Here is a 24,186-nt window from a genome sequence, read left to right as displayed (position 1 = left end):
CCTCAGAATCCAAGGCAGAGGCTGGTGATGAGTCCTAGCCTTCAAAGCCAGCCATGAGATCATAACCCCAAAACACTCAGTGTGACAACATTTATTTTTTTCTGTGAAAAAAAAAGGCATCTGTGGATAGAACAGACACATACCTCCTATAAAAAAAAAATCAACTGAATTTTTATACTGCATAATTCAAACTAAATACCCCAGAATAACAGCCAATCTGTGACAGTCAGGCAAAAACCACAGTTAACATAAAAGCTAACAAGCACAAAGAAAACTAGTGCAGTCAGCATGGAAARGAGAACAAGATGTCAGTAGTAGCAAGTGATTTTGAAAGGTATCTGCACTCTGTTCAGCCTAAGTATTAGCACAATTTTCRCTGATACACTCTTTCAAAAATCTGTTGTAAAGAGTTCAAACTTCCATAACAGCCACTGCTCAATATAAGCTTTGCAGTAGGTTGTTTTAGCTAGAGTTGTCATGTTTATGCACAACAACAGAAGTTGGCTGCCAAGTTTAAAAGGATCACAATTGTATGTTGATRGATCTATCTGTTCAGCATTCTGATATGTCCCTGAGAAAAATAACTGCACTGCTTCATACACTGATTTCTTCCAAGTTAAGTATGTTCTGCATTACTCAACTAATGATCTATTATATTACCTTTTTTGATGGTTTTCTGRAAAAAAAAAAAGAACACCAAGAAAGAAAACCATTTTCTTATTTGAGAAGAAATATATACTATTTAACTAGAGAAAAGTCTGCCACAGGTGGGAGCACTAAGCAGCAAAGAGTTCTAATTCTGTCCTGCAGAGTAGTAAATCACCAAACAAATTCTTTGTTCAGGGCACATCGAGAAAACAGAGCAACTCTTGTTTTGTGGCTTAATACCTGAGGTACTGGTGCTTAGCTCGCTACTTGTACTTTCTAACGATGGACTAGAAGTTCCCTCCTTCCCTAAAATGGAAAAACAAATCAAAAACAGCATATGAAATATACTTTCACCAGGCAAGGTTATCACAATTTACTACWAATAGCAGATAAGGGTAATCACAAGAGATCTTCAGGAGTACCTCACAAATGAGCCATCACAGATGTCTACAATAAATGCAGAAAACACTGAGTTGAAGGAAACTCTGGGCCACCCCAAAGTCTCTTACCTTTCAGTGATTAATGTCAGACACTTTAAAGCATCTTATTTGGAAATATCCCACTGTAAAACTGGCCTTATCCTTTAAAAACTAAGCAGAAAAGGGGGAGGGAGCCAACTTTGTCGTGAGGGTGCTAATTTAAGATACAAATTTACAGGAATCTTTGTGACTTAGGTACTACAGCGATATCAATAAAAACATAATAAACAGTCATTGGATATAGTGGAGATAACAGAAGAATTGCTATTGTAGTTGCAAGTTTCCCCTCAAAAATCAGGTTTTACAAAAGAAGTTATTTYCCTAGCTCAATTTAAAATAAGATATCTTTTAGCTGTGCAGGTAGGCTTTAGCAAAAACATCGATCCAAGTAGAACTGGATCATGACACTTCAAAGCAGTTAGTAAACTAAAGGAAGTAAATCTAGTTTGCTATTTCCTGTCCAGTAAATCTAACTGTATTCAGCTATGAGAGCTCAGCAATGAGGTGCACTTCAGATAAGTCTTTAAATCATTTTCTCAACCCACCTGTTTTGTACCTTTGAGATCTACTTCGCTTCCTTAGGCTGGAGCATCTGATTAAAGAGCAGTATCGTCTGGATGATGCAAGCTGACGTTCTGTGAAAAGGTAAGTTCAAACACAAAAACATTACCTAGCTAGACAGGACATAGGTAGGACCCTTCAAGGTAAACAAGTATCTGTGTTTATCTAAATCTACATAGGCAGAGCTCTGATGGCAAACCTCCGAACAAAGGAAACGCACCTGATCTCAGCTAAAGAACTCTTCTGCAGTAAAGTTTAAAACAGCTCCTCAGAGTAATTTTGATACAATTCAACCAATACTGTGTATTTTCACCTGCATATCTAATATTGCTTGGAAGGGACTGTACCTTCTACACACTCCTAATGAGTACAGCCATACAGAAAAACAGGGAAAGTCCAAGCCCATACATAACTAGAAACAGGCAAAACAAGTAGGAATGAAAACAGTAAAACAGATAGTGTTCTTGTTACCCTGTAGTATTGAAGAACCCATTTGTTTCAGGAAAACCATAATGTCAACTCAAACCAACCTAGTCAACTCAAACCAACCTAGTCAACTCAAACCAACCTAGTCAACAGCTCTGACACTGAACAAGTAATAGCATATGGCCCATGAGACAAAATTTGAGACTCATGTAGTGTCAAGGAAAGGCAGCTGCCTTTCCTTGAAGATGTTCTCCCAAATAATTATCCTCACTTCTTGAAAGAAGCTAACACTAAACAGTACAGAATCCCACAGAAAGCTACTGTCCTTTTCAATATAAGGACTGAGCACTGCCTACTGAAACATTCACACAACTGACCAAAAGAAAATACATCAGAGCAACTTACTCTAAAAGAGTTCATCTCCTCAACTACAGGACACCAAAAGATTTCTTAGGAACTGTACACTTGTTCCTGGATGCTTTTCTTGCTTTCAGTTCCTCAGCCCCAGCAAATCCACTCCGTTAAGAGCAGACTTCAGAAACAGGTAAACCCAAGTCTRGAAAGGCCCCTTCTTAGATTCATTTGAGCTTAGTGCAATGAGTGATCGTATCAGTCATCCCCAGATGCTCTGAACTCATCAGATTTTGGATAGTCATCAGATTCTTTTCACAACTAAGCTCATCTTTCAAGACGATCATTCACTTTTCACTGAAGATACTCACGTGAAAAAGCATGGCTAGCGCAGTATCGGCTCTCTACCAACTGTGTAAATAAAGCTGAATCTAAGGCAAGTCTGGAGTTGGTGTCATTACCAGTGACTGGAGAGACTGCTTTCCTCTCTTTTATAGGGGAGAAGCTACAGCTAATAGGCAGGCAGGATATGCAGCAAAGAAAAGAGTTTTAAGTCAGCTGCCTGCAAATTTAAGTCACTCATGGAACCACATTAACTCTGAGAACTGAATAAAGAAAGCAATAGCATGGCAAACACTGGTATGCCCTTGATGGCTTTCAGCTGTGAGGGAGTCATCTGCATTTTAAATATTTTATCATCTAGGCTGGAGACACTATAAGGATGCTCTGAAGATATCATTTCCTAAGAGCATGGTAACAGCTAGGAGGCAGCAGGGGCCTGTTTTACTAATGCCATTCTGAAGGGACTGTTATTAATAAGAGCTAAGATGACTCTATTCCAGTCACTCAGCTGTGATTATGAAATAGACACTGCCAGGTGCCTGTTTTTTGCCAAGTTCTGCCAGGTGGCAAAACTTGTACCTGTGCACTTCAGATGAACCCCCAGAATCTAAATACTCTTCTCTCACCAACCAAGCCCCTGCGCTTGGAAGGCCTGATGCCCAAGCTGCTCTGCTGCCCAGTCTTTCTTCGGACACAGACTTCGTATGGTCCGAGTTGCACAGTAAGTCACAGCAAAATACAAGCAAAAAATCTAACAGTAGCAGTGCTAAGTGGTAGGATACAGACAAGGCTACGAAACAGGTCCCTAAGCATGCTGTCCTAGCTACTCCTGAGRAGTGGTCTACATCCCAGAAAAACACAATTCCCTGTGAGATGTTTCTAATATACTCTAAGACTGGGCTAAATCAACACTACGTTCATGAATGAGATGGTACCACCTGGCTTGCACTGGATCTTACGCCACTTTGTCCCTTCGCATCACTACTGTCAACAAAACTTGTGACTAAAGGGCAGAAAAAAAAAAGGCAAATTGAAACAACATGTCCAAAAAGAGAAGGGGAGGGGGAAGCCTCGAACTTTTTCATTAGAACGGAGATCACTCGCAAAGAAGAACAGTGCAAGATCCCAGTGATCTTTAAGTAGGGCATCCTCCTATTATCCACCAAAATGTGACCCTTCACTGATAACACTCAGGGAATTTAGTCTTGAGAGCACTGCCTGGAGAGCTGTAACAGAACAGCATCGATACCACTAGAAAGCACCTAATACGATCCCTACCTGCATTTCTGTTACTCATCACCACTTTGTATCGCCAGTGAGCTTCAGAAAGGCATTTGGAAAATTGCAACACACGACTCTCAAAACAGTCTCTGCTTGCAGAAAGATTCAAGCACTCAACAAGTTCCAGCTCCTCACGAAGCACATTACTGGAGTCCCATGGGAGAGAACTCTGAATTTCTTCCAGGTGGTTGAGGAGCAATGTGAGGAAAGCATCCATGGCCACATCATCCACTAAAAACCCACTGACACCGTTGGTGAAATGTTTCAGATCCAGACAGTTCTGCTGAGAGGATTTACAGCTTTTGCTACTCAACTCTGAGTCAGAAAACACTCGAGTATCTGAGTGGATTGTCTGGGCAGCTGGAAGGTGCCTCTCTAATTTCTTGTCAGCCTCTATTAGGTGCTGTGGACTTTCTGAGGTGGAAGACTGCCGGCTARCACTGCCTTCTACACTGACAGTAGAGCTCTTTTTGTCAAGATCGTCATCCTCTGCATAGTCCTCAGGTTGGAGTATCTCAGTGTGAAGGTCACTATAGGAAACAAAAAGCAAGGAGAAGATGTTCTCCAGAAGCTCCAGACGCAGAGGAGCAGGAACACTCCTTAAGAACTGCTGACATTTCAMAAGGTATTGAGGAAAGACTGATGAGCAATCTGTATATGTAAAAATAAAAATAAAGATGCTTACAACATTTTCCAGGATGTCTTTCCTCCCACCTCTGCCCTCCACAAAGATCCTACAACTGTCCCAGTGTTTCAGAAGTGATCATTCCTCTACAAATCAAGTACCTGTATGTTCAGTGTTTTACACCTGGAAGGCCAGCGTGCCTCCTTCCTCTCACTAGTTGCAATTATTACCTTCTGCAATTACATACAAATTCAGACTATACCCATTTCAACCATTAAATCAGTTCTGGCTCTGAGAAATGAGCTCTTATGAAAATATGCTTGCTTCAGCTATCCTGTATCTGTTACCACCTTCTTCTTGCACTGTGTTTTAATACAATTACTTGAACTGCTTTAGAACAAGGCACATAGCCTGTCCATATCTATGATTACTGAAGGTAACAACACCTCACAGAAATGCCAATAGACTTGTCTGCAAAGCATTCATAGCCTGCTGAGTAAAAACATTATACATGTGCAGGGTGTACTATTATCCTAATACTAAATCACAGTTTAGAGCCTAGCAAATGGAGAAACAGAAGCTACTGAACCTGAGAAAGCAGGCCGATCACGTGCCGGTTCTTCGAGAGAAGTTGCATCTTCAGCGATATCACCAAGAAGGCTGTGCACACAATCTTTGCACTTAGAATGTTTATGTGAATTCACACAGAGAGCATAGATAGCATACTTCATTGCACAAAATGCTCGAAAGAGTGCCAGATTGCGTTGCTGGCTCAGGATGTTAGGAACTGGTGCTGCTGCGGAGGGAAATAAGGGTATGGGGCAATCGGGGGGCAGAAAAAGAAAACAAAGATTAATTCTCTCCCATTGTTTCCAGAGCAATGCTATCCTGCTTTCTTCCTCAGTCAACTGCATCCCTGCGCTTTGCTCTACCCCACTGTTACTTCAGGACAAATTGTGTGGGGGGGGAGAGCAGAAAAAAAAATCAAGTCTGGATCCCTTTCTAAAAGGGAAATCTGCCAGTTTGTATTGCTGGACCAGGTTACAACACAGAATGATCAAAATTAGCTCATGAATAAGTCTCATTACAAGTACATGGTTAAGCTGTGCTGTTGCATTTACAACACAAGGTTTTACAGTAACCTAGAATGTGTGTTCTATTACACAGTAAATTGATAGATAGTGTAGACTGGCCATGAGACCACAGTACCACCACTTCTACAGATTTGTACTAATAAATAGACATTGTGATCTGAGTCTATCCATAACAGCTAGCCAAACCAATCATTTATTTTTATATATATATATATATGTGTGTGTGTGTGTGTGTGTGTGTGTGTGTATAAATATATACACACACACACTTACATATTTGGCAGTTGACTTACACTTAAAACAAATGACAAACAAAACCACGCACCTACCCACACCAAACAACCAAACTCCCACAATCATGTGATAGGTATGATAAAGGCAACTTAGAGAAGCACTGCAGGACCTACTCCTTCCCTTTTTGCCTTTCTTTGGAGGAGAGAAATTGTCACATGCTAGTGACATGATTCCTTCTTACCATAATGAAAYAGCAGAGCAGCAAATAATGTGCAAAATGTTATCATCATTCCCTTCACCCAGGAAGGCAACAGAGTCATAAATTCTTGCATGCTGATTTTGGATGAATTATCAAACTACTACGCAAAAGTTGCCCAAGAAGAGAAGCACAAAAGTGACAAGACTTATATCAGTATTTGAATCCACTATCCTACAACATTCTTATACAAAGCATACACGGTCCCTCTGCCTCCTGGTCATGCACAGGAAGCATTCATTATGKTTTTTTTTAAACAGAGCACTGGTTTGATGTGCTAATAATATTTCTATCCAAACACAGGAACTGAAAGGCATTTTCTATGAATATTTCAGCACTGTCATCCACACGGTTTGAGCTGAGTTTCAAACTAAAAYACCAGCATGAACTCACATCAAATTTAAAAAAAGCACACAGTTTGAAACACGCTGTTTCCTGTCACTGCAATTCTAAGCAGCACCAATGGCAGAAACTATAATGTACACAGCAGAGAGAACTGAAGAAATACCCAAATATGCGTCCTGCTCAGAACCTACGCAGACATGGCAATGCAATAATTCACCAGGAAATTCCATATATTAATATGTAGTACCTGAAAAGTTCTCACCACTGCCAAGTAAGAGGAYCTCAGGCTACTGAAGTCAGAGGTTTGAAAAATACAGGTCTCAAAATAGGCAAGCTGGAGATACAAGGCTTGCTGGAGATACTACAAGATACACACTGGTAATCGGATGCAAATTTAATAGTTTTGCCTCCCTCACGGAAGGGCTTAGATGGAGCGCATCTGCAGCAACAATTGTGTCTAACCCAACCCTTTTCCTTGGAACTATTTGGTAACTATAATCATTTGCTTTTCCTAACCCAGAAATATTAACACTTTATTTTTGAATTATAACACTCATGGGAAAGCTTTTGGCTTTTTTTTTTTTTAATTAATTGGCATGATGGTTCACAAGCTTACATGCTGATCTGAGTGGTGCCTGCATAGAGCTGTTAACAAGTACCACTTCTTCAATTTCATCTTTGCTGCTAACAAGCAGATGTGTCAAAATGAGAAGAAAGTAAATKTGGTAAGGGGAAGAAAAAAGCCTGTTAACACTATCAGATCAGACAAACCAAAAACCTGAAGACTTCTCTCCTCCCTTTAAATTTCAGAACACATTATTATAAAGGAGATTCTATTAAACAATTTATGGACTCTAATGTAAACTATTAAATGGTTTACAATAATCATTGAGCTAAAAGGAAAGGAAGGGCTTGTCCTCCATTAACTACTTCTGTAAACTGAAGTGATCCAAAAGAAGAGAAACTAGAGATAGATTTTTTTTTGCCACAGCCATCCAGCTCCTAGATGATCTTGTGGGCCTACCTCTTCCGTCTTCAAAAAATTTTTGATAGAATTCCAGTAGGATGGAATTCCAGTAGGACAGAATTAAAACAAGACAACTGATTAAAAAATTCAACATTATCACCAAACCCATTAATTTCAAAAAGCAGGACACTAAGCAGATCGATACACAGTCTCAATTATAAAGTCTTTTAAAGACTTATTCAAGACAATTATAATTTAACACCACCTGTAAAAACAAGACTGGAAATAACCACCTCAGTCTGATACTGAAAGGATAGAAAACTGCTTCCCATTAGGTAGGTTGGAAAATCTGTGTAAGATAGCCTGTCTGATGTAAAGATAGCCTGTAACACAAGCCAGCCTGTAATATTAGCATTTAAGGTTAATATTAGAAGAAAAAAAATATTTTTAAAAAATGAAGATACTACATTGATATGAGATACTGTCAACATTATTTGGCTTTGCCCTTTTGTTTGAAAGGTAGGTATACTTTGGGCTGAAATACAAAACACAAACTTAACTTTTCAAGCTACGGGTATTATATGTAAGTGACAATCAATAGCACATAAGATAATTTTAGAATTAAGTCAGCTTTAAGTAACACAAAAAGATCTTCAGGCTTTTTTTTTTTCCTGAACAGTCTGGCAGAAAGTATGCACATACTATGAGTATGTGCAAAGTTTTGTTACTATCTTCAAAAGACTATTTCAAGGGTCTTTTTCTTCCATAAAATGCCTAAAAAATGATATTTTCCTGATATACAAAAGCAGGTCAGAAGAACAGATTCTTCCCAATAGAAGCATTGGGCAGCACACCCTACAATGGATCAAGGATATCTGTGTCCTCAGGATCCTACATATTTACCCTGCATATGTTGGTCTCTATCAGGAACCTTCTGAAGAAGCTCAATAACATCATCTTCTTTCAATGCCAGTAGATTAGTGAGGTGATGAAGAGAATATACTGCAGTGTGGCAATCTAGACCATGCAAGTGTTGCAGAAGAACTTTCTTTGGGATAGTAACACTGCAAGAGAGAACAAAGAAAAAGGTGGCATAAACTAACTCAGGCCTCTCAATCACGTTTAAAGACCTCTGTCTCATGCTAACTGATTCAACCAAATTACTGCAATTAAGAAGAATAAAAAATAGCGTAAGTGATATCCAGGAAGCAATTTCAAGAGCTTGTGTTATACAGTCACTAGGAGACTACTAACCCAGATTCACAGAAAGAATTAYACTTTCTATTTGTATATGTAACTTTCACTAAGGCAAATCATATGTAACTTTGACTAATAGGTAGCTTTGGTAAGACAGTTTGGAAAAAAAATCTGATTTTACCTGTTTTGCTGTATGCACCATTCAAGGACTTCCACYTGAGTCCAGAGTCCGTCACAGAAATCTTTTAACACTGAATCATTGCACAGATCCTAATTGGAAAGGCAAATAAAAATTCCTCTTATAAAAAATTCTCTAGTCAAACACAACAGCAGAATCAAGCCTATGTCATATAYGGGATGTTAATAAGACTCCTTATCTATCGGGTAATTTTAAGTGCAGAAAACTATCAGTTTTGTAAACAAAGACAGCAAGAAAAGGCTATCTGAATGGGAAAAGTCAAACAGCCATCAGGTGCCATACCTACAGACCACAGGAAGATGGCTACCTCCCTGCTCAAATTTAGCTTTCAAAAAAACAACTAATGCTTCCTAATGACAGTCCAGAACTTTAGATCCTAGAACTAATAATGTACCAGACCACATGCTATTCTAGGTAGCAGATACTCATCTTCCTTTTCCATGTGCTTTTATACTACAGATGGCTGCCTGTTAGAACCAGACCAAGACTTCACTTTACACAGACTACTGAATAGGCATTAGATAGGAACTTCCTTAAGGCAACATCAGCCTAGGTTAGATCTGCCCTGATGATCTAGCAGTGTCTCAGATCCCTGTCTCACCACTTCTGCCTGCAGGCAGCTATCACTGAACTGCAACTGCACCTCCAGAGATAGTTCTGACTTCTTCAAAGAGGAAGACTCCCAAACAAGGTCTATCTTTGTCACAGACCTTGTTTTTGTGTCATAGTTTATTTTATTCTAGGAATGCATATACGAGATTTCTCAGCTCCTCCATTACTGAACTCAGATTAGTTGTGACTAGAACTTGTCACCATCCAGTGCTTGTCCCTGGGGTCAAGTGATGTTGCAAAGTGGCCTCCTGCTCCTTCCAAAACTAGAGTCAACTGCTGCTGCTGGCTCRCACTCTCTAGTGTAAACAGCAAAAAGCTGAACAGGTCAGTACGGTGAGCTCTCATGATTTCAAGGTAATCATATTCAGACCACAGATTAGCAGAAAGGCAAATTCTCTTTTCAAGAAGATTAAAATTCTCCCTAGAAACTCTGTTTTCTCTCTTGATTAGAAGAAAATTTGCAATTTAGATTCTCCCAATTTGAGGTTGTAACATGGTTCCCCCCCCCCCTTTTTTTTTTTTTTTTTTTTTTAATCAGGAAAAATAAAGGTCAGAAATCCAACTATCAATCTAAGCAAACAAACTGCATTAACTGGATTCAGACTGGGAACACAACACTTTAACACTCCCACTTCCCTTCGCTGCCATTTTACCTGAGTTTTGTGAAGAGCCCGTAGCAATGCTTTGGCCGATTCCAAGCTATGACAGTGAGTCCATCCTAGCAATATCAAAAGGCGACTGAGGGGGTTGAATTCCCTTCTCAGTAAGCTGTTCAGGCCTGAGAAGTCTTCTCTTTTCAGTAAAGTTAATGCAGTCACCTAGAAAACAAAAGGAAGTATTTACCTTTCTAAAATGCAGAGTTAAGAACCTAGTAGTTTATACGAATGAAGAGCAGTTTCAGCATTAGCTTCACAAAAAGGGTGAAGTTCTGCATTTGGAAGTTTCCTAAGTTCATATTTTACAAGCCATCAGGTTACTCCAAATGCTTGCTACAGAACTGACTCACACTCCCTCACTATACTATCATTAATTTTTTTCTACTGAGTAGATCTCTATCAAGGGCTTTATGTAAGAACATTGAATCAGTAGCTTAATCTAGAAGTGGAGCTACACTCAACTTTAAAATTCATACCAGTAACTCCCTGCCACAATTTTGTTTCTTCTCTCCATGTAAATACATTCAAATAGTTTAATTTGTACCAGAGTATTTGTCACCAGATCTCCAAGCTCTTTACAAATAGTAATTTCATCTTGCAAACCCTTTGAAAAGTCTCCCTACCTGAAGTCTACCTGTTTCACAAAAGCAAAGCGTCTAGTCCAAGGTCATGGGGTAGACCAACAGGAACAGCCAACAGAATTGCAAGCAGAGCACACAACTTCCTAAATCCTCAAGATCCAATCTTCAGTTTGCATGCAGAGGAGCTTTTCCAAAATCTCACTGAATGCCTTGAGTCTATCATACAGCTAAATTGAGGGGAGTTATTAATGCCTTGCTCTTGGAAGTCATGCCTCCTAGTAAGCACTAGGAGAATATAAAATGGTTCTGCAAGCCACCAAGATATCTGGAATACAGGGACTGACAGTAGCCACCACTGGGTTTCCCTCTTAATGATTTTATGGCCATACCAGTATCTGTTCCAGAAAGTGCTTGCTGCCGCTCAAGCAGTAGAAATAGGCAGTCTTCCAAGAAGCAGCCTCTTTGCGATCTGAGAACAAAGTCATCACTGCTCGCTCTGTATCCAGCTGCTCAGATGAGCCTGAAACACATCAAAACAAGATYTTTCTTCTAGTACAGAGGGGATACCTTTGAAAGAAGCATAGCCACTGTTAATTTAAACTGAGAAACACTTTCCATTTCCAACATTTCCACAAATACTRACTAATTATTATTTTAATAGTCGAGACTCACAGACACTGTTACTAGATAATGAGAAATCCAGTCAGAGAAATGGAGAAAAAGGAAATAAAACAAATAGGGTGGAAACATCCTTAATTTGGAGATAGACTTCTGTCAAGAACAGACTTCTTAATATACCATTCTATCATTAGGATTATTCGATAACCAGCAAGTCTGTTAGCTTGGACTGAGCACAAATCAAAACCCCATCCAAAAACCACTGATTTTTCTTTGAGCTACAGATGAGCAAAAAGTTTGATTGCAAARCCAGAAAAACGTTCATCCGAACTGCTGACACACTAGCAGAGGCCTGCTCAGCACGCGGCATTAGCTCAGATCTACAGAGCAGAATCACTTTGCATTTCTTCCTCATCTCTCACCATACACACTTTCTCAGTATGTAGTTASAACGTTCACTTCTGTACTGCGACACCAGGCTGCTCTGCAGGCACTAGCAAAGGCTTCTTCAGCACAGGAACTTCCCTGATCTGTGCAAAGTGAGAATTCAACTACTCCCAATATCTCTGTTTCTTTTCCTCCACAAGGGAGCACTATCTGTAACTACAGTGAGAAGTGCTAGAGCCCACTGGGCTTCATTATCCTGAGCTGCCCTTCAGCAATCCCGAGGAGTGAAGGGAACCTTTRGAAGAGAGGATACAAACCCCACTGACTCACACCTCCACCAACAGAGGCAAGCAGAAGAGAGCAGTGTTCTAGCCTTTCCTTCCTTGCACACTCACCTGCCACTTTCCTGACAAGAGTATGGGCACTGATTGCTACCCAGCTTTAACTGAGCTCTTCAACTGAATGTACCAGACCTTGGGAGCTGGAGGGAAGCTACAGGGTTATAGTTGGTACACAAACAACAGTAGAGCTCCGTCAAAGTCTCAAATGATGGGACTGAATCCTCTATCCAGCTGCAGTATTGGCCTCTTCCGTGTCTCTTTCCAGTTCTAAATATTTTCCAATATTAAGATGTTTGAATGTTTCACAATTACTGAGACAGTTAAACTGTTATTGGCCTGAAATGGAACCTCCTCCCACAAAGATGACCCCAAGCTGGAGTTGAACCAACAAAAAACAAAACAAAAACAAAAAACTTATACACATACAGAGAGTCAGTTTTCTAGTTACAAGAAAGATCTTCAGCAGGAGAAACACTAAGCAAATTAAAATAGAGCACAATAAGGGATTGGAAAGGAAGTACTCACACAAGAAGRCAGCATAGAATACAAAAAAGTACAGAGAGGTGCCAGACTCATGCTTTATATCATTTTAGCATCGTTTTTTCCACCAAGACACCTAGCCTTGTTAACACACCTGAAGAACACTGTCTGATTACAAGATCAGACTCGCTCGTTTAACATCTCAGTGGCATTATTAAAAAGAAATGAAAAAGCAAAACAAACCTTTTGATTTTGACCCCAGGAATTTTTCTCTTGTTCTTTCTACAAGAACATTGCTATACGTGCTTAACAGGCCATAGCTCCGTTTCCTTAGCATGCAGCTTAGTAACTTCTCCTCCCTCAGTGGGCTCCCTTCAGCCCAGCACGCATCCAAAAGCTCCCTGAAGAGTTGCCGTATTTCATCAGTCTGATGTTCCATCTCAAAATTCACCATACTAAGAGCACCATAAATTGTATCTACTATTTCTCTTTGATCCAATTCTGCTGAAATCTCAGAACTGCACTGAAGCTTCTGCAGAGATTTTAAGGATTCGCGAAGAAAGTCAACAAAGATATTTTGTAGAGAGGAATATTGCTGTAGTGAGGAGCTCTGTGCGCCTTGTTCCTCCTGGAAGAACTCCAGTAGGRCTTGTGCCCTCTGGGGAGCCCGCAGCAAAAGCTTACGGAGAGCTGAAACAACATCCAAACTGAATCTGTGAGAATGGCYATCTTTTCTTTTCCTGTCTGCAGTACGCTTGTCCTGGGTGCACTCAAATGCTTCAAATAGTTCCTGGCAAGRGAATAACAGAAGAGTAAGCCTTTGGGACTTCAGGAAAGAACATGAAATAAATACACTGAAAAACAGGAGAAACTTGAAAGAAAGTAGATAAATCAATTTGGAAACATTAGATTACCTAGGAAACCCATTAATAAATAGGAAATGCCAACAGTGGTCTATCTTGTCCAATATCCTCTCTAAAATAGCAGATCATGCTATCTTCTAATTGGTACCAGCCAAGCAACTTGTGGCCACTCTGGAGCTGTGTGTGCTCTGTCCTTCTGGAGGCAATGTCTCAGGGAATATTAACAGAAGAGGTGCAAGTGTGTGTAGCAAAGAGGAGAATATTAAGAGCAGCGGACAAGTCCACAGCATCTTCCTCTACTCGCTGAATCAAAATGTTACTCTACCTGTTACCATGCCTCTGACACTAAGTGGTAACGAAGAAATGAGATTAATGAGTCTCCTATTTTTGTACAGCACTGCAGATAATGGTGAACTCCTCCACGACCTTGAAGGTCAGATGATAACATCCAAAGACTTGATTAGTCATTATTAGACTTCAAGTAGATTTGTTTTAAACTGGTCAAGTTTGCCTTGCTTGCTTTCATCCTGTAATTGTTAATTCCGTAATTCTGTACAGAAATATTTAGTACCTCTTTCTCATTCACACTACAAGCTGCAAATAGTCTTTGAGTATAATCAGTTTCCATTTTCATCTTAAAAAAGGAAACAAAATTTCTTTAAAGAGCTAGACACTGAGTACTAATTCAGACATCGTATCAGACAATTCTGTTGTAATCAACAGCAAATTAGGAGACTGCTAAAGGCAGAAACTCTCCTGCTTTTCAGTGCTATACTTGRTTTTGATTTCAACCACTCTTTGAATGGTTCAATGCATGTCTCAACTAAATCAGTCTGTATGTATTAACAATGAAAGAATGGGCCCTAGACCTTGAAGCACAAGACATACCAGTTACCAGATACCATCACTAACAATAGCACAGCACTCAAAAATTCCTTGMAAGGATAAGACATAAACCAAGATTTTAGGAGAAAGAAAAAGAAAACAGATATGCTTTTAAAAGATGTTTTCTGACTATGAATTTTTTGCCTTTTTTTTTATTATTATTATTTTACGATTACCATAGACATCTGTAGATGCAAGACTGTGGAAAAAGCCATAGTCAAAACTGAAGTTTGTTAGAAAGACCACATACAAAAGCTCATTCATTGACTGCCTACAGTCTCTTCTCTGGCCAGAAAAAAAAAAAAAGAAAAAAAAAATCACTGTCAGGTACATTAAAATTAACTTCAAAAATTGATCTGAATTACAGTCTCTTTCAGTTTGTCAGAACACCACCACCACATTATCATCTCAGGCAGTCAAGTTAGCAGAAAGTATTAACTTTGACTCCAGTGACTGATAAAGAGAACCTGGACACTCTGAAAAATTAATGAGAAGAAGTAAGAAAGCACTCACTTTTAGAACTTCCTCAGAGACATCTTTCTGTAGTTCTTCTAAGAGCAATAAAAATTCAATTTCTCTCTGAAGAGCAACTGGAACAGTTTTCTAAAATAACATAAGAAAATAGGGAAAAAGTTAGTCAATATAATTTTTACTTATTTATATTAACATGTAAAACTAATTCTAGCTATTTAATTAACAACTGAGATAAAATGAAATCTCTCTCTGAAGATACCTAATTCTCAGTTAAAGACTAATTCCACATCTAGGTTCTGCTCTTGCACCAGTGTATTCCATTTAATCAAACATCTGGAAACTGAAATAAGCATCTCTACTCCAGGAATTATAATCCCATCAAATAGAGGCATCTTTCCTACAAGACTGATGAAAAATTGCATATCTTTATGTAGTGGGATCAATGAACAAATGAACTGAAAAAAAACCCAAAAGAACAATGCATGAACACACATCCCACTGTACCAACTCAAAAAGAGGAAGAGATTAGTTCCTCCTTTGCTTATAAAACATCTTACACCCATCTATCTCCACCCACCAATCCAGCTAACAAGCTATACTCCCTCAAAATCTAAAGCTTATGAAGAATTGTCTGATGCCTGAATTACTTTAAGAAAAAAAAGGAGTTACACAAATGCAGAAGTTTATTAGCTCATACTTTCCATTAGCAGAAATGCTCTATGCTAAAAAGCCAACTAACGTTATCTAAACAAATATAAAAGGTCCTATTTTTCTCCCAAATGTGCAGAAAGGAAAGCACCTTGTGAAGATTAACAGTTGTTTCTAGRTATGTTTGTTAAAAGAGTACCTTCTTGTACAAAGAGTGGGAGAGCCTTGAATAGGCAACTAGCTTGATTATTCTTTGCTGGGAAGTGAGCTAGAACTAACTTCCATACCTGATTGCAGGCAAGCCATTTTTCCAGGACAAGAAGCCAAAGCCACGCAATTCTTTGAGGGCTGCGGTTCTGTTCATATCTACAAAAGTAATAAGCATGTATCATGGATTATACAACACTGTTCCCTATCTCTGGAAAACAGAGCTCATTTTGATCTTTATATTTCTTTGTGTATGATAAAAATAAAGATGACCAAGTCTTTAGAGAAGAGTCAAACAAGAAGAGAATGCAGAGAATATAGAACATTGGTACTATTTATATATGAACTTGATAATTTCTGCTATGCAAATAACTGCTTCTGGATGGGCTGAACACCAATACTACTGCCATAACTCTTTGCTTTAAAACACTGGAATTTATTTCTGGTCTAAAGTTCAGTCTGTAAAGCAGCCTTCGAGCATGTCAGCAGATTTCTCTGAAACTTGCGTGCTTGCTTAGCACTGCTATTCCCTGTTGTTCCTAGTTCTAGCCCCTAAAACCAAACTCTTAGATCACAACAGCATAGATGTAGTTCTATGTCCAAATTAAAAGTGAACTATTGCACCAATTAAAYAAAGAATACATCTACATTCCATCAGCTTTTCACCTGCTCCAGTACATTTACACACATTCCAAAATCTACACTGTTAAGGAAGATATTCAGTATTGACAAAGGGTCTAGAAGAGAAGRAGAAAACAGAAAATATTTTACTGGCCTTCAGAAGTCTCATCAGGGCAAAGCAGAGTCTTTATATACTATAGCAAGGATTAAAACGATCCAAAATACTTGCATCTCACATGGTCATTCACACTATTAATCTAACCATATGCACACCCTCSTCTGGAGTCATTTTCAGTGCTGTGTAAGCTACTTATTAGAGTCTTTACTAAACGTTGCACAAATCTTAATGAGAAGAGGTGTTACCATTTGCTTGGAGAGGGGGAGCAATATTAAGTTTTAACCTGAACATCAGTGCTCCCTGAAGAGCTAGAAAGCCACACTTCACGTGCACCTGCCTCAAAAGCAGAGATTTAAGCCAACTAGAAACAAACAAGACGCTGTTTCAAAAATGCAATATGAGAGAAACAAGAAACCAACAGCATAATTTTGAATTTCTTCAGAGCTGAAGCTATGGAAAGGTCTTTCTAGAGCTAGAAAGGAGGGGACGCTCTCCCTCGTCACGGGGCCCGCCTCGGCAGCACCGTTTCTAAACSGAGCAGAGCTCAGTTCCAGCGCAACGCAGGCCCAGAGGAGGCTCCCTCCCCTCGGACCCCGGGGCCGAGGCCGGCGCTGCCGCCCGCCGCTCCTCGCGGCGCGCTCCCGCCTACCACGCGCAAACGCTCSCCGCCGCTTACCTCACGGCCTCGGGACAAGCCACCAGAGCCTGAAGAGCGGCTTCCACCCGCTCAGGACCGCCGCCAGGCCCCCGCCGCAGCTGGGGGGCGCAGGCCTGCGCAAGCTCCCAGTGCCCGTGCCGCACGCACTCTCGGAAGAACCCCAAGAGCCGCTCCAGGGAGGCTGCTTCTTCCCTGCCGAACGGATGCATCTTCCCGGGAGGCGCAGGCCACCTAGGGCAGCGAGACAGCCGCAGGCCGGCGGCGCGGCGCTACGCGGGAGGAGCACATGCCTCCTCCCGGCTGCAGGGGCGCCCGGGGCAAGAGCTTCGGGAGGGGGATTCCCGGGAGCGCGCGGGGTAAAGCCCCGAGCGGTGCCCCGCACTAGCGACACGCCTGCTGCCGCTTCGCAGAACTGCCCCGCCGCGGGGGCCCGCCGCGGGGACGCCGGGCTCTACAGCGCCGCGGGCGCCCGCCGCGCCGCCGCCATCTTGAGCGCCGTCTCAGCTGACCGCGCGGGCGGGCGGGCGCGCGGCCATTGGCCCAGCCGCAGCAGCATGTAAATAAACCGCCATTTTCCTCGGGGGCGCCGGGCGCCGCCTGGGCATCTCGGGGCTGCTCATGCCCCGCCCATCTCGCTGGCGCGACCTGCCAGCTCCGCCCCGTGCTCGTGCCGTCGGAGGTTCTCATTGGCTCTCGCCAAGAGCCCCGCCCTCCCCCGGCGCGCTGGCTCCGCCCCGATGGGGCGGCAGCGCCCGGCGGCCGTGGCGGCGGGTGCTGAGCGGGGCGCAGCGCCGCGCGYGGCGGGGCGGTGTGAAACGCGTGGCTAAGCCGTGTCTGCACGGCGGTTACCTGCTCTCTCGAAGAGCGTGTAATGGATACTGATGTATAGCTGCATATACCTGCCCCTTTGAAAGAGGATGTAATACTATCAAAATATATTCAATTAAGCTTAATTCTTTATGTGTATAATACACAGTATTTTAAACATGCATGAACGTGCATATACACATGTGTTATACAAAATCATGTATGTTTGTGTGTGTGGATTTGCCAGAAAATCAGGATCGTGCAGACCTTACTGATCCCCCCCCCCCTTTTCTGTTTGTTATCAACACCGCAGAGGACGCTTGGAGCGGGGTTGGGGCCCCTTTCAGCGGGGACAGAAGCAGGAGGCCTGTACCAGTCACCCATGCTGGGGTGCAGGCGGGGGAGCGGGACAGGCCCCACGTCGAGGGGCGTCAGGCCCGCAGCAGGGGTGCGAGCGAGGACCCGCAGAGCCCCCGGGGCCTCCTGTTATTTCTCTGCTTCCCTTTGCCACTGGGCGGTAAGTGGAGGCGTGGAGGTCCGTGACTCAGCTGCGTGGCAGGGTGGCGTCCCGCTGGTGTTCGGCAGAGATAAGTCCCCCCCCTCCCACCCTCCCTTTATTCTGGGCTTTTTGTTTGTGTTTTTTTTTCCTTCAGGCACCAAACAAAACCGTCTCTCTCCTGGGACTGCTGCAGCCAAGGCGAGTGTAAGGCAGAGAAAGGATGTCGGAGAATGACAGGTGTGCCAAAGTAAGTGAATGAACGWGTCCCAAGGGCTTTTAGATAGAAAATACGGGGAGGGGGCGATACACATGCGTATTAAAAATACAAAGCTACTCGGAGTCTCTCAGCTCACCTATAAGCAATACAAGATCCTGCAGGGACTTTATCCTTAACTCCTATAGCATCTTGAGTAGTTTTCCTCTACACCRTCAATTCAAAATCAGCCAAGAAATGGCATATAGACAACTGTGCCTCTGAATTTGTTTCAGCCGTGCTGGAAGAGTTTTACATGTTGAAAGCATATAGTTGCCATTGCACATATTTAACTTTAATAACTGTACTTACTGTGGTGCATGACTGTGCAAACAATTTCTCAGCCCGCATTATCAAGCTGGGCTGTTATTTCGTGTCCTGCCTCTTGTGTAGGCAAGGAAGGAACGCTGACGGGGGACGAGACCTCAGTGGTGAGCGAGTTTGTTTAGCCGGTGGTCTTTTATGCCCTGTTATCTGCTCTCTAATTGCTTTATCTAATTTAATTTTAAGTATCTCCATAGTCAGACTTCTTACTTGAGAAGCTATTCCCTCACTTCAGATTTCTTAGATGGTTGATGCTTTGCTTTTGTTACAAGTTTCTAAACCYACCTGCTGGAATCAGCTGCCCAGTTCTGCGAGAGTGAATGTACATTATTAGCATTACCAGTACTGCTGTAGTTTTGAAGGGATTCTTTTAATTAATTTCTTCCTGTATTTGTGTTTTTAAGAATTAAATGTTTATTAATGTGTGTTGCATTCTAAATGTTGCTGGATGTAAAAGGCAAGATGGGAAGATAAATTACTGATGGTGTTTGCAGCAGAAGTTACAACGAGTATATTGAAATTAGAAAGCAGAGTATAGGAGAGACTTTTTCTTCTATAATTTCCATGTTCATTAAATGAGCTGGCACTCAACAATTTACATGTTTTCTCCTTTTTATGAAGCATGGCTTCAAAACCAAAAGCTAACATTTTTCATATCTTCCAATCGTCTGAATTTAAAAATGTATGAAATAGTCATAGCAAGTTACACTTGAATGAAAGTGATTTTACTATGAGCAGCAGTCCATGAGTTTCCATGATAATTTAATATTTCTAAAAGTCAAACTATGAAATCATATATTTTGTGCAGATCTTCTAGTGAAAAATGTCTGAATTTTTACTTTGGAACAATGGAAAAATAATGCGCTTTTTATCTAAAATAGTGTCTGCTGTGCATTGGCTTGGAAAATTGCCAATGTAAATTGCTAATGACGTTCAGWGTTTTATAGCAACTTCCGTCTAAGTGGGTATACCCATGGAGCGATTACATGCTGCAATGTAGTACTTTAGCATTTACATTATCAAATCATTTTATGAAACTGAATTCTCATAACATCCCTATCACTTGTTTCTAACTCTCTATTTTATTTGTCTATACTAACCATCTTGTCTATTAGTTTCATTACTGAGCCTTTAAACAGTCAGAGAATTACTTGGAACAAGTAAATTTAGCTCTGATATTTGGGTAGAGTTTTCAACTACATTTCTCTGTAATTAGAATAAAAGTAGACCTACTGAGAAGTCTTCTGTCTTAAAAAATTATGGCTTTTAAGGTTACTTAAAGGTATATGAGAGTCTAACTCTGATAAATATAAAGAAGGCGTATTACTGCTGACTAAATATAAGGAAATGGGGTGAACCAAAGGTGAGCAAGAAAAATGATCTATATTAAATATCAACCCATCAYGGGCACTGTAAGTGTACCCAGATTAACCTCCACTTGACCCTATGGGACCCTGCTGTTCCTGTCTGCATGGTCCCGACTGCAAGGTCAAAGTTTCTGTGCCAAAGCATTTCTTGGGCCACAACAGAGAAGCAGCCTGGGACTGCAGTCCAGTGATTGTTCATACTGGACCTGCATGCTACCAAATCACCCACCAGTACCAATTTGATTGGGATCTGATGTGAGCAAACAATCACATTTCTGTTAAATCAGCTGGATTACAGAGTTTATACTGGCTTTATGCTAGAAGATAGACACTACCTTACCCAGTGCTAATATCAAGTTAATCAATCAAAATTTGTTAACAAATTGGAGTTAGCAGAGTAAGTTTATACATGGTTTGTGCTCTGCATCATGCTGCCACAAAGCTTTTGATCTGCTATGTGGAGCGTTAGGACCAGGTTTGTTGTCATTAGACTGTAGTAGCGGTCACTGGGTCATCTGAGATATGTCAGGTAGCTGTCACTCTCTTGAAACATGTGAGTCACCTCACCTACTTGGTTGATCTCATTTGTCTGAGCAGCTTCAGTGCTTGAAGTGCTTGCTCTTAACTTAGCTGGTCGTGCCAATCATCTTAAGTCTGTGATACCCATTGTAGAGCCACCTGAGGCATGCTGTTGCCTTAATTAATCATTCATATCAGTCACATATATTACAGACAGCAGCTGGTCATACCAGCATCTTAGTCATACCAGTCTTTTAGTCAGGTATTGCCCATCACAGTCACCATTGCTGTCACAGCCCTATCAGTTAGTCATCACATTGCTATCAGTCATTTTGGTTGTGTCAGCCATCTCACCTCAGTTACCAGAGTGGATGGAATTTGGACTAAAAATATAAGAAGTATTTTAAATTGCRGATTTTTTAAATCCTTTTTCTACATGTAAAAATAAAATAGAACTGTAAGAGGTATAACCAAAGCAGTTGTTAAAGCTAATTTAACCAAGCTGTAAACTGCCCCAGCATATTTTAACTGTTCCCTGCAGATGGAGCAATACATTGGTGAAATTAAAGGTGGATTGAGACCAGCCATGAAAATCACTGTCATAGGGATGGTGCATTCCAATCCCAAGAGGTAAGTGAAGGGGTTTTTATGGGGTTCAGTTACTTCATACACTGTAGCATACTTGCCTTTTAAATTCAAAAGAATTCCTAAGGGTCTATGCTCTTTCAGGAGGAAGAAAGTGACATAGATTCATAATTTATGTCTGCAATTAATTTTTCTTCTTTTAGAGTGAGATTAAAGGTCAAGAACAAATTCACTGTTTAGGCTCTCTGACTGCTGTTGCAGCATTTTCTACTCCTTGCCTTTATCTCACGAAAACTGTATGGAGTATATGAATGGCATTGCTCTTTCGAGAGCATATGTAATTCAGAACCTCTGTCTATGTTGTCTACTGGATGCTAGAGCCAGCACTATTTAATTCTGCACAATGAAAATATCTACTTCTGGCACAGCAGGTGTACACCCATTACTATGTTTAGTCCAGATGACAGCAACTGTGCTATCATTACATTTTTTTTGCCTTTACTGCTATCAACTCCYGTGCTTCTACCAAGGAAGAGTTTTCTTCTCTTACTACATTTTTCCATAGCCTCCTTTATGACACAAATATTGGCTTGGTTTCAGTTGCAAGAGAGGAAAGCAAAATTAGAAGTCAGTAGCATCCTACTGGAAACTGGAGGAGAAACAAACAACAACCCTTTTCCATCCCTTTCTGCAGCTTCTAAACCTGTGCACAGTCCTTGCAGGAGTCCTGTATTTTGATCTGAGAAGAAAAGAGCAGAAGTCTCTAGTTTTTCTATGCATTTACYGTGTATCCTCTGTTCTTTTACGTTTCTGAAAGTCCCAGTCACTGAACTGTTTTTTCAGCTTTGCAGTGACTCTGCTCTGTGATCCAGTGGATGCAAACAAAGATGTTGGGCTGTTACTTACAGTTAACTTCAGTGAGAAATCCATCACCCGAAATGCACGAATTGGTGGAAAATGGGGAAGAGAAGAGAAAATTATTCCCTACTTCCCATTTACAGCAGGTGACACATTTAAGGTAATTTGAGAGGTACTATGATTAGGGTGGGAGAAAGGCTGAAAGGCTGCATATATCATAACAAATGTCTAACTATTGAAATTGCCACATTAACAACCCTAGTGTACTAGTCTAGTTTGGGACTGAGAGCAACATTCATGCTTCATCAACAGCCCTGATGGGAGAGAATCATTTCTTTCTCTAGTTTTACTGAGAGAATTCACTGTAAGGAATTTTACCATATTATCTCAGCAGAAGGTAAGTTGTTAATTAGAGGTGTTAAAATAAGAATCTGTAGACCTTGTGCTTCAGTATCCTGATCACATGGGGTTCTAAGTCCATGCTAGCAAAATCACCTCTGCTGCTGGTCTCTAATTCCCTCCTTTGTTGTTCTTCCATGGCAGATGGAGCTGTTATGTGAACACCAGCAAATACGGGTCTTGGTTGATGGACGGCAGTTCTGTGACTTCACTCACCGTATTCAGGCCCTGAACTTGGTGAAAGCTTTACAGATCACAGGGGACATCAAGCTTACCAAAGTGGCTTGATAAAAAAGAAGATCTCAGTGTCATCAGGGGACAAAGACAAATGTACTTTCTCCTGCCTGAGAAATGTTTTTTTCCTTTTTCTCCTGGTTGATTCTGGGGAATGGGGACTGTGTCTGTTTCACTTGTTGATGTGTTTGAAACACATACTTTTCTCTCTCACACACACCATGAGCCATTGCAGGGATATGGCCGGTCCAGGTAAATCAGATGGCCTTTGCTGAGATATTCTCTTGGCCTCCCAACCTTAAGACTATGATGTTATGCAATATTTCCTATTCTTGTGAAACCCTTCTCCCCCTCACAACTCCCCAGCCAGGCCAGCTGCTGGAGCTCAGGCCTTCCAGAGGTAGCATGGCTGTTATTCTTATAACCAGAGCCGAGCAGTATACAGGTGGTGGTGTTGAGAGAAGAGAGGTTGGAGATCTCCTTATAAATGAATAAGCAAGTCTGGTGGGCCCCCAACAAGGTTTGCGTTACTAGTAGAGAATTGTCAATCCTGGAAGCTCTGATCAGTCAGCACAAAGCCATCTGTGCKTCCCAGTACAGAGCAATAAATGCCTTACCATCATCCCTGTCTCTTGCAGGAAGAGTTCTCATGAACTGAAAGGTTTCAACAGCTGTGGATTTCACAGTCTTCTCTGGATCAGCCCTGTGCAATGGTATCTGTAGCTGAAACTGCATTGCTTGTTCTTATATCTGATTAAAGCTGCATCTTTGCTGGCAAACTTCTGTATTAACTTTGTTAAATATTTCAGTGCATTTAAGTGATATGCTGGTATTTTGTTGCTGTAGATTTACAAAAGATTCCTAAATACGTGACTATTACAATACACTTATATATCATAGCAGTTGTCTTTGGCTCTGTTGTAATTGGTTAGTTATAAAACCAGGAAACACAGAAAAAAGGCGAAAATCTCTAGATAAAGAGAGTTTTTTCCAGTACAGAGCTTGGAGGGCAATAAATCTGCAAAGAAATCATTCTGTGGGTAGGGGGCTATCAAATTTCTCTGTGATTTCAGGGAAGTTACATAGCATACTGATCTCAGAGGGCTTCTGAAGATTCTACAAAGGTTGGCTGTCAGATACAGGTACTCAGATAACATAAGGAATTTTATAAAATAAGGGCAGCCTGG

At 41.1% G+C, this 24,186-nt stretch overlaps 2 protein-coding genes across 2 annotated transcripts in view; one reads left to right on the top strand and one right to left on the bottom strand.

Moving 5' to 3' along the window:
- ZFYVE26 (zinc finger FYVE-type containing 26) overlaps positions 1 to 17,467 on the bottom strand; it is a 49,341-nt gene extending 31,874 nt beyond the window's left edge. The window contains exons 1-12 of the mRNA XM_085323329.1: positions 17,173 to 17,467; positions 15,838 to 15,916; positions 14,942 to 15,031; positions 12,924 to 13,470; positions 11,244 to 11,374; positions 10,271 to 10,435; positions 8,988 to 9,076; positions 8,513 to 8,673; positions 5,303 to 5,509; positions 4,086 to 4,739; positions 1,673 to 1,762; positions 889 to 954 (exon numbers count right to left, since the gene is read on the bottom strand). Coding sequence (XP_085179455.1) covers positions 889 to 954; positions 1,673 to 1,762; positions 4,086 to 4,739; positions 5,303 to 5,509; positions 8,513 to 8,673; positions 8,988 to 9,076; positions 10,271 to 10,435; positions 11,244 to 11,374; positions 12,924 to 13,470; positions 14,942 to 15,031; positions 15,838 to 15,916; positions 17,173 to 17,363 — 2,470 coding nt within the window. The 5' untranslated portion in view covers positions 17,364 to 17,467. The remainder of the gene's footprint in view (positions 1 to 888; positions 955 to 1,672; positions 1,763 to 4,085; positions 4,740 to 5,302; positions 5,510 to 8,512; positions 8,674 to 8,987; positions 9,077 to 10,270; positions 10,436 to 11,243; positions 11,375 to 12,923; positions 13,471 to 14,941; positions 15,032 to 15,837; positions 15,917 to 17,172) is intronic.
- Positions 17,468 to 18,275: 808 nt separating this feature from the next.
- LOC146585212 (galectin-related protein A-like) lies at positions 18,276 to 23,898 on the top strand. Its single transcript, XM_085323289.1, has 6 exons — positions 18,276 to 18,478; positions 18,615 to 18,707; positions 21,465 to 21,553; positions 22,352 to 22,526; positions 22,910 to 23,095; positions 23,638 to 23,898. The coding sequence occupies exons 2-5, from the start codon at positions 18,681 to 18,683 to the stop codon at positions 23,051 to 23,053; spliced, it is 435 nt and encodes a 144-aa protein (XP_085179415.1). The 5' UTR covers positions 18,276 to 18,478; positions 18,615 to 18,680; the 3' UTR covers positions 23,054 to 23,095; positions 23,638 to 23,898.
- Positions 23,899 to 24,186: the final 288 nt, after the last annotated feature.

Source organism: Rhea americana, unplaced genomic scaffold (genome assembly GCF_003343005.1).
Source record: "Rhea americana isolate MKP2758 unplaced genomic scaffold, rheAme1 scaffold_84, whole genome shotgun sequence".
Taxonomy (NCBI): Eukaryota; Metazoa; Chordata; class Aves; order Rheiformes; family Rheidae; genus Rhea; species Rhea americana.
Note: the sequence above shows the minus strand (reverse complement) of the source record. Positions and strands in the feature narration are given on the sequence as shown.